Here is a 15,068-nt window from a genome sequence, read left to right as displayed (position 1 = left end):
GCATACTCGTCCATCCAACAAATTACTCACCTCAGGAATCTGGATATCATAGGTTCTGACTCCTTATAAGTCACTGGTAAAAACAGTTGATAGTATGCCTGGAGGCTAGGACGAGGAGTTGAACAAGAGTACAAATAAGGGACTTCCCTGGTGGTACAGTGTTGAAGACTCCACGCTTCCAATGCAGGGGTGTAGGTTTGATCCCTGGTCTGGAAACTAACATCCCACATGCAGCATGGCCAAAAACAAAAGCAGATGAAGGCTTGCCCCCTTCTTTTCCTGTTCTGGCTTTGTCCTATTCCAGGAGGGCCCTCAGGTCCACGTGTGGCTGCAGGTCCAACCTCTGTCCATCCTCCCAAACCAAGGGCTATGGGTACACACATGGAGATTGGTTTGCCCTCAAGAGAACAAACTTGGGGAAGAGGCTTGAAGTGGGCTGTCTGGGCAAAGAATTCCAAGGTCCTAGATAGTTGAGGTTTGTGATCTAGAAGGGGAGGGGGGACAATGAGCTCTAGATGGGCACATCCCCTTGGCCTAGTGGGGAAAGGTGCAACGTTAAAGTGCAGGGCTCAGGGAGATGGCCCTGTTGCTCTGGTATAATGGCAGTACTACCTGGGCTAAAATCCAAACTCCAATAGAGTGGACATAACCAAATGAGGGTGAAGTCTAGAAAGCATTCTTCTTCCCTCCCTTGCCTAAAAACCAAAGATTGAAGTCTTGTAACTCAAGAACTATCAGTATGGAGATTTAGAAAAGGAAATCTTGGGTAAAAATCCTATTACAAAACAGGACTTCATCAAAATTTAAAACTTTGGTTCTTTGGGTTTTTCTTTTTTAATATAAATGTACTTATTTATTTATCTTTGGCTGCGTTGGGTCTTTGTTGCTGCGCATGGGCTTCCTCTAGTTGCGGGGAGTGGGGGCTACTCTTCGTTGTGGTGCGCAGGCTTCTCATTGCGGTGGCTTCTCTTGTTGCAGAGCATAGGCTCTAGGTGCACGGGCTTCAGTAGTTGTGGCACGTGGGCTCAGTAGTTGTGGCTCACAGGCTCTAGAGCTCAGGCTCCGTAGTTGTGGCGCATGGGCTTAGTTGCTCCGCAGCATGTGGGATCTTCCTGGATCAGGGCTCGAACCCTGGCGGTTCAGAATCAGGCGGATTCTGAACCACTGTGCCAAGAGGGAAGTCCCAAAACGTTGGTTCTTTGAAAGGCACTGTTAAGGGAATGGAAAGCCAAAGACTAGGAAAAATATTTGCAAATCATATCTGATAAAGGACTTGTAAGCAAAATAAAGAAAGAACTCTCAAACAAAAGATCCAAAACTTTCATTAGATTCTCAAAGGAATCTGAATCCTCCTGAAAATATTAACAACTATTGGCTTATGTGCTCAGCTTGGAGAATTTCAGAGGTTGACCAACAGCCAAACCTGCAGCTGGGAACTTAGAATCCTGCCCAAGCTTCCTGTATTGAGAGCTTGCCTTGTAACATGTCACCAAAGTTGCCATGATGTCTAATCTTAGATAACTCTCCAAAGATGACAATGATTCAAGTACTGGAGCATGAGGGGCCGGTGACTTTATCCCAGCTTTACCTTGGGAGGGGGTGTCTTAGTTGGGCCACATTGCCTTTAGGTGCCTTTTTTCTCTTGCATTAGGCCTCACCAGATATGCAATGAGAGAATATCTACCGTTTCTACAGAATTTCTTTTACAAATAGCTTGTGCAGTGACAAATCAGAAATAAAGTCACCAGTCCTGATGAAGGGAATGAAGTTTATATATATTCTCCTCTCATTTATCCAAGAAATATTTGTTGCCTGCCTACTCTAAGTCAAATATGTTGCTAGGGGCTGAAGATACAATGATGAGCAAGACAGTGATTTCTTCAAGGATATCAAAGTCTAATGGAGGAGATGAAAAAGTGAACAGGCAATTACAAAATGAATAAAGTACTTTCAGTGGGATAATCCCAGGGAACACTGAACAGGAACACTTGATCCAGTCTCATGGGATCGGGAAAGGTTCCCTAGAAAAAGTTAAGTATGAGACCTGAAGGATGAAGAGGAGTTGACCAGAAGAGTGGAGAGAAAGAGATGCAGCTTGAAGAGCGTTGCAAGTACAGGGAAAGTGCAGAGAACTGAAGCTGACGAGGGCAGCAGAGGCCAGATCTTGATGACCTACAACACACTGTATGCTGCTGGCAATGGAAAGCATGAGAAAGTTTTGCACAGAAGAGTGGCATGAAGGGATTTGCCCTTCAGAAAGATCATTCTAGCTGCAGCAAGGGAGAATAGATGGAAGGAGGTTGAAAATAGATGAGACTCATTAAGAGGTTGTTTCAGTAAGCAGGATGTGGCTTGGTGATGGTCTGAATAACTGCAGCTAATATTTTGAGCCCCATTATTTAATTTAATCTTTGCAACTCTGTGAGATGGATATAATTACCATTTTACAGATGGGCAATCCAAGGAACAAAGAAGCTAAGTAACTTGCCCAAGGTCACAGGATAAGTGGTGGCAGTACATAGAGCAGGTAGACAGATTTGAGAACTACTTAGGAGGTGGTATGTCATAAGACTAATTATTGAAGACTAATTATTCAACTAATTTTCATTATTGATTTTGGGAAGGTGGCTAAGGGAGAAGTTTTCAAGTATGATATGCAAGTTTCTAGCTTGGGTGACTATGCCATGACTGAGTTAGGAAATAACATGAGAAGCAGGTGAGGGGGGATGGTGATAGAACAAAGTGGTAAATTCAGTTTGGGGTCTGCCTGGGTAATTTCCAAGTGGAGACCTCTACAGAGCAGCCTCAGGGGCTGGTGTGAAATTCAAAGTGAGATTTTGATGTTATCAGCCTCAGTCTCTGCCAGAGGGAAAAAAAGCACCTTTGAAGAAGCTGAAAATGATACAAACTTCGAATATGAAGCATTTAGGAAAACAGATAATACAATGGGATTCACCATGAAACCGTTTTAGGTCATTACAGGGTAATTTTCTTCTATTCATTTTACTCAACTGTTTTTCACTAACAACTTTTTATTTTCTCCAGTCCTTTTCTCTCCACTAATTTTCTCCCCTTTGCCTATTCACATATCACAGTGTTCTCTGTCCTTAAATGAAAACCTTTTCCATTGCTTTATTTCCAGGACTTATTCCTTACTTCTTTTCATACAGTCTTATCTCTCATCTTCACAAAAAGTTTGAAGTAATTTCAACTGGCTGCTTCTGATTCCTTATCTTCCATTTATTTTTTTTTTACATCTTTATTGGAGTATAACTGCTTTACAATGTTTTTTTTAAGATTTTTTTTTTGATGTGGACCATTTTCTAAAATCTTTATTGAATTTGTTACAATATTGCTCCTGTTTTATGTTTTGGTGTTTTGGCCGCGAGGCATGTAGGATCTTAGTTCCCCGACCAGGGCTCGGGCCCACACCCCCTGCATTGGAAGGCAAAGTCTTAACCACCTGACCACCAGGGAAGTCCCACACTAACAACTTTTTATCTTGAAGTCTCCTATAGATAAGCAGGTCCCAGTCGGCTACTCCATTACAGAGTTAGGTATCTAACCAATGCTTCAAAGAGGTGCATTTCTCCCAGGGCGTAGGAACTCCTTTTTCAGCAGGAACACTAACCTTTGAAACACTAGGGAACCATTTAACAAATTATCATTTCAGTAGACTCAGCGGGGTCCTAATGGGCTGGAAGCACAGCCATAACAAAGGGCTAGCCTCCTAGAGAAAATTCAAAGAGGGAAATCTGCCCCTACTATAATAATGGCGAAACATTAACATGTTAAATGCCCTGAAGGAGAGGTTCCTGGTGAATTTCTCCAGCATTTTCCTTAAACTTTCCTACCCAGAAATAAAAAATGCTGAACATGTTGAAAGGAGAAAAGGAGTTTTAAAAAATGTTTACAGGAGCTCCCTGGAGGTCCAGTGGTTAGGACTCCCCGCTTTCACTGCCAAGGGCACGGGTTCGATCCCTGGTCGGGGAACTAAGATCCCGCAAGCCATGCGGTGCAGCCAAAAAAAAAAAAAAAAAAAAAAGGTTTGATAAAATCTCTTTCTTTTTCCAGTCTTGGCGATAGGGTTAATTAAAACTTTTCTTTCATATTTGTATTTTTCCCCGATTTAAAGCATTTCCACTCCCTACCTCTGCCTAGACTGGCCTTCCATTTAAAAAAATGTTTCGGAAGATAAAATTATGTGTAAGTAATTTGAAAATCATAGCCACACCCTAGCAGAACATAACCACAGCCTTAGGCAGACTGCACAGTCATGTCATGAATATAGAGCCTTTGTTTCTAAGACGTATCTCTGTTCTGGGATCCTAATACTAATTTAATAGAAATTATTTTAGTATCCTTAACAGATACTCAAAAATATCTCCTTAAAGCAATATGGCCTCCTCTCATTTTTCCGTTAGGATTTTTGTTTGTTTGTTTCTGTTTCCCTTCTCCAAAGCTAATGAGTTACCCATAACAAATATTTCCATGTTGCTTTGCCACCAGCCTAATCTTCATAGGGAACTGTCCAGGTTTTTGCACTTGCCAAATTTTGGCAATATCCAGAGGGCTCACCAATATGTGAAGACACGGCATTCCCAAATTCCCACAAGAACATCTGTACAAATGCATCAATATAAAAACAATTGTGCCCAATTTTAATAAATCTGATGAAAAGCCGTTTTATGAATTGGTACTGGATTACTAAAATAATTCTCAGCTTTTTGATTTTAAAAATTATACTTTTAATTACAGGATATTGTTAGAATAATACAGATATAGATAGACACAAGATAACTGTGACCAATACCATAAGGAAAACTGCTGTACATACTTACTTGTTCACTCACTCTCCACAACCATAGAAAACAGGCACAATGTGTTCAGGGTGTGTGCAGAAGCAGCCAGAGACTTGGGAGCAGAAGGCATGCAAAAAGCTTTAGCAAAGAGAGACTGAGGCATAACTTCACACAGAGTTCAACACAGCAAATGGGCAACAATTGGCAGGAAGAGAGGAGACAGAGCTGGTCCGGCCCTTGCCCTTTTAACTTCCCAACTGAAGTGTACATGTCTGGAGAGATGGCTGGGGCACTCAGAAGCCAAAAGCAGCAGAAAGAACAGCTTGGGGGTGGGGCAGGGGAGTAGGGAAGGAAAAGGGGGTGAAATAGGTCATGGAGATGCTGTCTTCTTCTACAGCCACTCTGAAGCTGATGCCCCTAGTGGCTCACAGAAACAACAGGAGAACTTTGATATTCATTAAAACCACCAGCAACACTGATACGGGAAAAAGACATTTGAGTTTAGTCATCAAGAACGTGTAAGCCATTCAACAATTAAAATATGAATATCCAAAGTCAGCTAAATTTTGTATAGAACAAAAAACATGCTCCCTGCCCAAGTTTGTATTTAAATAAGAGTGACAACATAAAGACATCTACTTGGTGGAGTGGTTTTTCATTGTTACTTTCGAGGTTGTGTCATTTGCAAGGGATGCAGACCCACGTGGTTGTGGGTCATAGTAAATCACTATAGTACACTACCCAAGGGAGACCACTGGCTCCTTTAACGCCAAGTCCCAAAGAGCTATGGCAAAAGTTTTTCAAATGTTACAACACTCACAATACAGTAGAAAAAACGTGGGGCAGGCTCAAAAAATATATATTCCTCACTCTAGTCCCATCTCCTGGGCATCAGTTCCCTCCCACTCCCACCCCCAAATGCTTGGATAAGCATCAACATTTGGGATATTTCTTAGTTCCTATTTGGGCTGAGATAAGGAGAACTGACAGTACTGGGCTTAAATTGGGTCAACTCTTACATTAACCACTTAAATCTGTAGGCTGGGAGAATGGAAATACATTCCTATCTAGTTTTATTAATTCCCTGTGACTAGGCCAAAGAGAAGATAATTCAGTCTGAGAACAGGACAATCAACCTATTTGTCTGGTAATAATCTCCAACTGACCGATACATATAAGCAAGTGCTTCGTTCTGTACAAAGACAGATCTTACAGGAGAGTACACATTACAGCACTAGTGTTTCAATTTTTTTTCATAAAGAATGAAAAAAAGGACATTTCTCACATTGGAGTTATGTCTGTAGTTCTGTCACATGATCAATATCACCCAAGAACATGCTAATTCAGTGTGAATTCAGTTTCTATTGGAAAAACAATAGGAATACACATTTTACATGTACATACACATGCCCTTATGCAAGCTAAGATAAACACTGGGATGTGGCCCTTATCAAATCCTAGAGTTAGCAGTATAGGGAGAATTGATTTTAAAGGGTAGAGGGGAAAGAACAGAGAAATGACCTGCATTCCTTGGGAAGGGACTCTGTGTTTCCTTCCCTGAAGTGGTCAATTCCACTTACGGTCCTATCTTTCCTTGAAGATATTTTCCCTACAATATTCCCTACAGTGATCCCCGAAGAAAATTAATAAATTCTGATTAATGGCAATAACAGTGGGCATCTCTTGCTAAAGTCACCACTGTTGATGAGTCCTTGGTCCCCAAACCTGTGTCTCATTTTTCCTTTTAATCTGTATCTTCAGTTAGCTTCCACAAACATGAAAGCTTTAAAAAAGTTAATTAGAAACAATGAGGCAAAAAGTTATGATCATTGCCTTCATCATGCAGAATCCTGCTCTTAGGAAGACAGAAAGATACAAATGCATGAGCAACTCTAGGAGAAAGCCCTTTGAAGGGAAGATGTGTGTGCCCAGCTACCATGGTGAGTGAATAGGTGTGGCAATTCAAGCAAAGTCTCTGGTTGTCTTTTACCAAAGTAGCTGTGACCACCCTATCACAGGTCAATATTTCCCCTAGCATAGTTCTTTGGGCAAAGGATGGGAGAAATTACTTTTAAAGATTTACTCCATTTCCAGGCCTGAGCATTTATCAGCATTTAGCACCTGGTCTTCAGATTTCCAGTTACTTGTGGGGCTGATTTTGATGAAATAATTCATTAATATTGGGTGAATAAAAATCACTATTTTGGAGGAAGGAATACCATTCCCAAAGCCATGGATCAGAATTTCAAGTGGCTTGTCTTCTTCGATGTTCTAAACTGTGGCCCACAACAAGGAAATTCAGTACAGTAAAAGCAGCTCAGTCTTGAGAGAGCTCTTTGATATCAAATAAAATTGTACCTTCAAATGAATCATTTCTCAGTCGTAATTACAGGACTTAGTCAGTGTGAACTCTCTTATGTTTAATGAGAGCTGAGCTCCGGCTGAAACTCTTCTCACATTCGGTACATTCATAAGGCTTCTCTCCCGTATGAACTCTTTGATGTGTGATGAGGTTGGAGCTCTGGGTGAAACCTTTTCCACACTGCACACACTCATAGGGTTTCTCTCCTGTGTGGGTTCTCTGGTGTTTAATTAGGTCTGACCTTTCACCAAAGCTTCTCCAACACTCGTTGCACTCATAGGGCTTCTCTCCAGTGTGAATTTTCTGGTGTGTGATAAGATGAGAGCTCCGGCTGAAGCTTTTCCCACAGGCGTTACATTCATATGGCTTTTCCCCAGTATGGGTTCTCTGGTGCTGAACCAAGTGTGAGATGCGGCTGAAATTCTCCCCACATTCATTACAGTGGTACGGCTTTTCCCCTGTGTGGGCTCTGCGATGGCGCACAAGGTCGGAGTTCTGACTGAAATTCTTCCCACACTCATCACACTTGTAGGGCCTTTCCCCCGTGTGGACACGATAGTGTTTGATCAGATCAGATCTCTCACTGAAGCCTCTCCCACATTCGTTACATTCGTAAGGCTTCTCACCTGTGTGGGTCCTCTGGTGCTGAGCTAGGTGAGAGCTCCGGCTGAAGCTTTTCCCACACTCCTCACACTCATAGGGTTTTTCCCCACTGTGGGTCCTTTGGTGCTGGATTAGGTGAGAGAGCCGGCAGAAACTTTTTCCACACTCGTTACATTTGTGGGGCTTTTCTCCAGTGTGGATTGTCTGATGCTGAATGAGGTGAGAGCTTCTTCCAAAACTTTTCCCACACTCATTACAGTCATAGGGCCTCTCTCCAGTGTGTGTTCTTTGATGCTGAATAAGGTGGGAACTCCGACTGAAGCCCTTTCCACATTCATAACACTTATAGGGTCTGTCACCGGTGTGGGTCTTCTGATGTCGATTAAGGTCTGAGATCTGACTAAAGGCCTTTCCACAATGAGAACATATATGATATCGGATGCTTGTATGGACTTCTTTGTGGACAAGCAGATCAGTGACTTGTTGGAGAGGATAGCTTACCCACTCTTCTGCTGTTAGATCTCCCCATTGTCTTTCTGATCTATCCCTGTTTTCAAAGGCCTCTTCACTTTCAGGACTGTCCTCAGTATTACCAACAGGTCTTTCAGATGCAGTCCCAAATTCCACATCTTCACTAATCTCTTGCTTTGGATTCACCTCGTTTTCACTCCTGATTTCAAAATCTGTAATAAAAGGTGAAGAATAATACTGGTAAACACACACAAAAATTATCTACTGTGTGCTGGGCACTGTGCTAAGTTCTTTTTTTTTTCTTTTTTATTAATTAATTTATTTTGGGCTGTGTTGGGTCTTCGTTTCTGTGCGAGGGCTTTCTCTAGTTGTGGCAAGCGGGGGCCACTCTTCATCGCGATGTGCGGGCCTCACTATCACAGCCTCTCTTGTTGCAGAGCACAGGCTCCAGACGCGCAGGCTCAGTAGTTGTGGCTCATGGGCCTAGTTGCTCCGCAGCATGTGGGATCTTCCCAGACCAGAGCGCGAACCTGTGTCCCCCGCATTAGCAGGCAGATTCTCAACCACTGCACCACCAGGGAAGCCCCATGTTTTAAGTTCTTTATGTGAATTACCTCAGCCACCCTGAGAGCCAGGCATTATGATGATTTCTACTTTATGAATGAGAGATTCAAGGCCCACAGAAGTGACTCGCAAAAGGTCATAACAGTAGTAAATGGTGAAACTAAGATTCAAATCCGGTTCTGTCTGATAAATGTTCATGCTCTGTATCACTACAGTTAATAGTTCCTTATGAATATTGTATATGTTCCTGGTGTTTCAAAAGAAGAAAACCATAAACAGAAAATATAAAAGACTTTAAATTAGAATTTCTAAAAGCCAAAAGCCTAGATATTTTATATGTGAATGAATGTGTGTGTATGTGTATGTTCTTGTCAAGCCTTCTTCATTACCATTATATAATATTTACTAAGAACCTACTGGGTTAGCATGGAGAAAAACAAATTTTTATCAATCTATATCAAGTCTCGGTTGACAAGAAAAATGACTGCCGAATGTTACCTGCTACTTTTCAGTGGCTTTTTTTTTTTTTTGGCCGCGCTACGTGGCTTGCGGGGAACTCCACCAGGGATCAAACCCAGGCCCAGCGCAGTGAAAGTGCAGAGTCCTAACCACGGGACCGCCAGGGAATTCCCTCAGTGGCCTTTTAATGAAAATAGAGGTGGGAAGGTTGGAGAAGGCAAAAGAGATGCCTGGCTCAGAATATTCTTGGCATTGAGTAAGTAAAGACTTTAAATGAAAATCAAAATATACAAAGTCACTGTCTACAAGAAACTTTCTACCAGACACTGCTTTTTCCAAGTTGTGTTTCTTGGTACACTCTTCAGAAAGAGATTACTAGGTATGCTGGGAGAAAAGGGTCCAGGGATAAATTAGTTTGGTAAATGGTGCATACAACATCATCTTCTTAGAAATTAAAAATGCCTGATATCACATTAAAGGTTCTGAAGAGTCTTGAGGTAAAGAAGCCTTGTAAACATTATCTAACCCACTCCCAAACTTATATGGGCAAGAAATATATATATATATATATATATATATATATTTTTTTTTTTTTTTGTGCTTCCATCCTTCCAAAATGTGCTCCTTGGGCTGGACCACTGACATATAAATTCACATTTCTTTAAGATTCTCATTTCTTGCTTTTGTTGGATTAAGTGGAATATTTGGGTTACTGACTACAATAGATCTGGGTAGATAACTTCACTTCTGGCTGCATTTTGAAAGGAAGGATCCAAGAAAGTTGGGACATCAGAGAGAGCCCAATTTAAAAAGGAAACCCTTCACAGTTTGCCTTTTGTTTGTTAAAAGCTATAGGAATAAAGATTTCATAAAAAGGAATAATCCTAATGAATGGCAGATGTCCTAGTCAACCATACATGATTGCTAACTTCTGTCAAGTCCTAACAGGAGACAAAGTGAGTCAAAAGGCTTTCAGCTCAAGAATACACTGTTTATTCTAGTTACACCCAGACCAAAGGATATCTAAGAGAAAAGACAGGTTTGCAGACCATCAAAAAAATTAGCTTCCCTCTCTAATAGAATTTGTGATCTCACTTAGTTCAGGATTCTTCTGGAACAGCATCATCTGACACACTCAAAACCCATGATCAACTCTGAAATGTCTCTAGACAAGTACCTGCTCTGGATAAATAAAGGACCTGAGTCAAAGCTACAGCTCTGATGCCAAAGCAAACACAAAAAGGTGGCTTTTGCCTTCCCATGAACCTGGGTCAGAACCCCTTTATCTTCTAGTAAAAGCACCATTTACAGGGGCATTTATATCCTGGCAAGCACCATTATGTCAGACCTGTTTGGTCAGTGATCTGTACAGACAGGCTGGAGAATGGCAAATGACTCAGGGCGCAAGAAATCTGAGTGTTTCTAAAATGTGCAGGAACGATCTTTCATTTTAGACCATATGACCTTGATATTCCCGCATTCAAAGATCTGCCTGAGGACTCAACTCAAGCCAAAATCCAATTAAGAGCTTTAAGAATCAACTAACTAGGTTGTGTTGACAGAGCTAAGGCATTTTTGACAGTCTCAAAAACGTGGGGTGGAGAAAGATAGAGAATACTTACCTAATGAGACAACATTTCCATAATTCTCCTGCATAACATCCCTGTAAAGGTCCCTTTGTGTAGGGTCCAGAGGTCTCCATTCTTCCCGGGTGAGATACATGGCCATATCTTCAAATGTCACAGGTGCCTGAAATCACATATCGCTTCCTCAATACTTGGTATCTAGGAGGTTAGTACCAGTTTTTCTTCTCGAAATTAGAGACATGGCTAGAATTGTTGAGGAGGCAAAAGGTATTAGGTCTGATATGTAGAGTCCAAAGGAGAAATAAACAAGCAACAAAGAGATGTGGTAAAGGAGAGAGCAATTTATGAGCTGATTGCTTTGGTCCCATGGCCAGATAACCCTGCCCCACTCCGAACCTTACCCTCTAGCAGTACTTTTCTCAATACAACTAGCACCTACAGCATTCCATACCTTTACCCACAATGTTCCTATTTTCTTGGAATATCTTTCTCAGGGTAGTGAAATCCTACTGTTCCTTAAGGCCCTGTTCCAGCACCGACTGTTCTTCAATGCGCCCCATCTCGCTGCTCTGCTCCACCCTTACCTCCCTCCCACACCTCAGATAGAATTAATACTCCCACTTCTTGGTCCCCACAGCATGTTGCTCCTACAGAAAATAGTGCTCTTATCATGTAGTTTCATGGTTAACCGGGTGCATCTGTCTTCCTACTGATTGTGAGCAGGCAGGGAGGGCATGCCTCATGCATCTTTTGTCTCCCCAGTATTTAAAGGCAAACAGCAGGTGTTCAGTAAATGCTTGTTCGTGGCTATACTGTTCTGATACTGGGTCTCTGGAGGCAGAATACCGAAGCAAGCGAATTACTAATCTCAGGGAATTTCCCACAGAGATTCGCGGAGCAAAGAAACGCAGGAACGAGGCGGGTAAGCACAGGCAGGGTCCGAGAAGCCACCCCCGGCTTACCTGGGACCCAGCCATGAGCAGGGTGGCTGCCATCTCGGGCTCAAGGATTCGCCTCCCAGGAGAGAGAAAGCAGGAAAAGCAGCTAGCAGACAGCGCTAAAGGAGGCGAAAAGCAGGGCGTGAGGCACAGAAACAGGCCCTGCCCACTCCCGGGGTCTGGAGTTCTGGCCGCCAGGCGACTGGGGAGGGCCCTGAATCCGGGCCGGGTCACTCTCCTCCCTGACCCTCGAGCGCGACCCGCCCTCCGTGTCTCCGCCACCAAGGGGTGGAGGCTCCCGGAATTACTAAGACAGCCCCCTGGCTCGGTCCCTCCCGGGCCGGGGGTCAAGCCGACGCTGTCTCAGGGAGGAGGCTCTCAGCCCAGCCCACAGAACGCCTCTGCTCTTCCATGTCGAGGCTGGGCCCTTTCCGGCAGCTGCCTCAGCCAATCAGCGAGCGAAGCGAATACAAGGCCCGCCTCTTGTAGCACGGCCGAGCACCTTTATCACGCCTGAGCCCGCCCCCGTGGCCTGTCGGGAGTTGGAGTTCCATTCGGGCGTACAAAGGCCAGTAAGAGGCCAAAAGCCACGGAGGGAAAAGAACAAAAGGGTGAAGAAAAAAGCACGTCCTCCTAGCCAGGGCGGAGTATCTTCCGCTCTCCTCTCTTGGAGACCACAGCCGGCTTAAGCCAGGGAGGTTGCCTTGCTTCTCTTCACGTCCCTACAAGCTTATCTTGAGTCGGATCTTAACTGCGACGTCGAGCCTAATTTAGGCGCTGGCCTGTGTTGAGTTCAGCTGGGATTAGCTCTCACTTGACATCCTAGGCCTGAGAGGAAAGCAGCAGCCGCCCACTCCCCAGGGGAGACTCAGCGGGCGCGCTGGAACTTTGAGCTCCACCCACGCACTACATCACCCAGCAGCGACTGCGGCATTCTCACACTGCTACGCAGACTACAACTCCTAGGGGGCAACGCGCCGCCCGTCTGCCAGCAAGTGTGGTCCGCGGCTGGGCCAGGCTTGTGTGCCGGCTCCATCGCTGTTAACCCTGTAGGGGCGTCCTTCTAAGGAGGGCGCTCCGTGAGGGGCAGGCTGAGTTGCGCCTAGCGGAGGGGACGCAAAAGCCGGAGGGAAATCAGAAGCGAGGGTGGGGTATAGGGGCGCGTAAGGTGGAGCGAGCCAGACCCCAGGGTTGGGAAGGACAGTCCTTATCATCCCTGAGGACTTGCCTGCTAAAAGGGTTCCTGGCGGCCTCCCGCATCGATGGGATCGTGGGCCTCTAATGGCCCACGCCCGGCGGACCCTTAGGTTGTTAGCAGTCCCTGACCAACTGAAGGTGGGAAGCCGAAAACCCGAACTGGGAACGAACAGACCTACCTCCTGGCCCACAAAAGATCCGCTAGGTCGCCGGCTCCAAGATCCAAGAGGCCTCAAACAGATTTCAAATCCGCAGGCAGAGTTCTCTGAGACTACAGACGTTCGGAAAGATTCTGGGGGTCACTGGCAGATCCTGTCTATCTCAGATCTGCAGGTAGATCTCGAATCCGTAGACGTGCAGGCAAAGCCCAGAGATCGTAGGCGGATCCCAAAGACTCACAGATTCCCGAGACCTCAGACTCTCAGACAGCTCAGAGAAACCACAGGCTCATAGGCAGATTCCTGAGACCACAGCAGCTAGCCAAGAAACACCACCAGCAGCTAAGCTACATTCAACTGGAGTTCTTCCGAACGGAAGGACTTGCAGCCTTCCCTTTCCCCAGCCAGGATGAGAAAATTAGACAATGGAAGCCGAGCACTAGGGAAAGCAGGCATTCTGTGTGGGGAAGAGCTCTGAGCTCGCTGTAGCCTTGGAGAGGGAAGTGATGGAAAAAGAATATAGCAGCTTATTAGGGACTCCCACCCTCTTCAAGTTATAAATATCCCCAGAACCTTGGCTACGTGCCCAGAAGCCTGTTGTCTCTAACTGTACAGGAGACTTCTCTGCCTGGGCTGGGAAAGGGGCTTTTCTTTTGTTTTGCAGATATGTCCACCCACTCAGTGACTTGAATTTTTTTCTTCAAACGTGACTCTAGGCCATGCTTTTATTAGTGAGTGTCCTGTTCCCAGTGCCCAGTTATTTATGGTTAAATTACTCAAGTGTCTAAAAAGAACTAAGACCCTACCCAGCCATGACGCAGACTCTCCCACGCCCGCTCCTCTTCTCACTCCCAACTGTGAGGCAAAGGATTTTTTTAGATACCACAGAATTGTACCATCCTACCCCATCTAAAATTAATATGGGAACCACAAAAAGTAGAATCGCAGAGGGTCCCCAAGAGGCAGTGTCCTGAGTGGGAAGTGTGTGGGCACCAAGGTCAGAGAGACCTGGGTTGGAATCCAGGCTGTGTATCCCTTGGAAAGACATTTACTCTCTCCAGGCCTATTTCCCTTTCTGTGAAATTGGGTAATCATACCTAAGGTGGTGGTGAGCAGTAAGTGAGATGACTTAAAGCATTCGACACAGAGTGAGCACTCAGGTGATAGTCGGTATTATTATTAATCCTGCCTTTGGTGGCAGGAGAGACTTTCAGAAAGGCCTGTGGATATTTTCACTGGCTCAGAACGTCTGGGCAGTCAGAGTAGCTGGATAGCTTTGAGGATCTGCTGATGACTGTATTAGCCATAGTGTTTCTGCTGAAAATCCAGAGGGAACTGGAAGTTGGGCCAGTTAGTTGGGTTCAAGAAAACTGGCGTATTGAGCCGAGTAGAGCAGAGGTACTTGGGGCTGCCAAAACCCCAGCAAGGTGAGGCCTTGCACTCCCAGGGAAACCTCTGGGACAAGGAAGAGGGAGATCGGTTCAGACTTTGGCCAAGTAATTGCAGGTTTCTAACTGGGCCGAAGGTGAGGTGAGTGCCTGAGCCCCTCAGCTCAGTGGGGCTCCCTTTTCATCCCTTCTCTGACAGATTGCTTTGTAAACTTTCTTAGGCCTTTTCTCTCCCCTTGTTCCAGAGCTTTAAGTCCTTCTTTGTCCTCTTGCCGTTCCTTTTATTCCTCAGGCCTGCCTGGGGGCAGGACGACTCTCCAAGCCCAGCTTGGCTGCTTGCCTCCTTCTGTGAGTAAGTGCTTTTCTCTTTCTTCACCTGGGACCCTCCAGAGGCTAGAGGAGAAGAGGGGCGGAGAGCAGATGGAAAGCATGAGTGCATTTGGTGCCCCTGGGTGGGGGTGGCCCCTGAGTGGGGAAGAGAGGGAGGAAAGACAGTGGGTGAGGGATTTCCTGTTGCAGCCTTCAGCTGGACTCTGAGAG

At 44.8% G+C, this 15,068-nt stretch overlaps 1 protein-coding gene across 2 annotated transcripts; it reads right to left on the bottom strand.

Moving 5' to 3' along the window:
* Window positions 1-4,689: 4,689 nt before the first annotated feature.
* ZNF436 (zinc finger protein 436) lies at window positions 4,690-13,248 on the bottom strand. Of its 2 annotated transcripts, none has more exons than XM_029226785.1 (3): window positions 13,162-13,248; window positions 10,884-11,010; window positions 4,690-8,450 (listed from the first exon to the last, which is right to left on the bottom strand). In XM_029226785.1, exons 2-3 carry the CDS (start codon window positions 10,987-10,989, stop codon window positions 7,198-7,200), a joined length of 1,359 nt encoding a protein of 452 aa, XP_029082618.1. In that variant the 5' UTR covers window positions 10,990-11,010; window positions 13,162-13,248; the 3' UTR covers window positions 4,690-7,197. The 2 variants fall into 2 exon arrangements, with proteins under 2 accessions (XP_029082618.1, XP_029082617.1); XM_029226784.1 differs by lacking the exon at window positions 13,162-13,248 and adding an exon at window positions 11,810-12,221 and having other exon boundaries at window positions 5,238-8,450.
* Window positions 13,249-15,068: the final 1,820 nt, after the last annotated feature.

The sequence above is a fragment of the Monodon monoceros genome, unplaced genomic scaffold, assembly GCF_005190385.1.
Source record: "Monodon monoceros isolate NGI ecotype Baffin Bay Population unplaced genomic scaffold, NGI_Narwhal_1 Super_Scaffold_18, whole genome shotgun sequence".
Classification (NCBI taxonomy): domain Eukaryota; kingdom Metazoa; phylum Chordata; class Mammalia; order Artiodactyla; family Monodontidae; genus Monodon; species Monodon monoceros.
The sequence above is the reverse complement of the archived record's forward strand: the minus strand, read 5'-3'. Positions and strand labels throughout refer to the sequence as shown.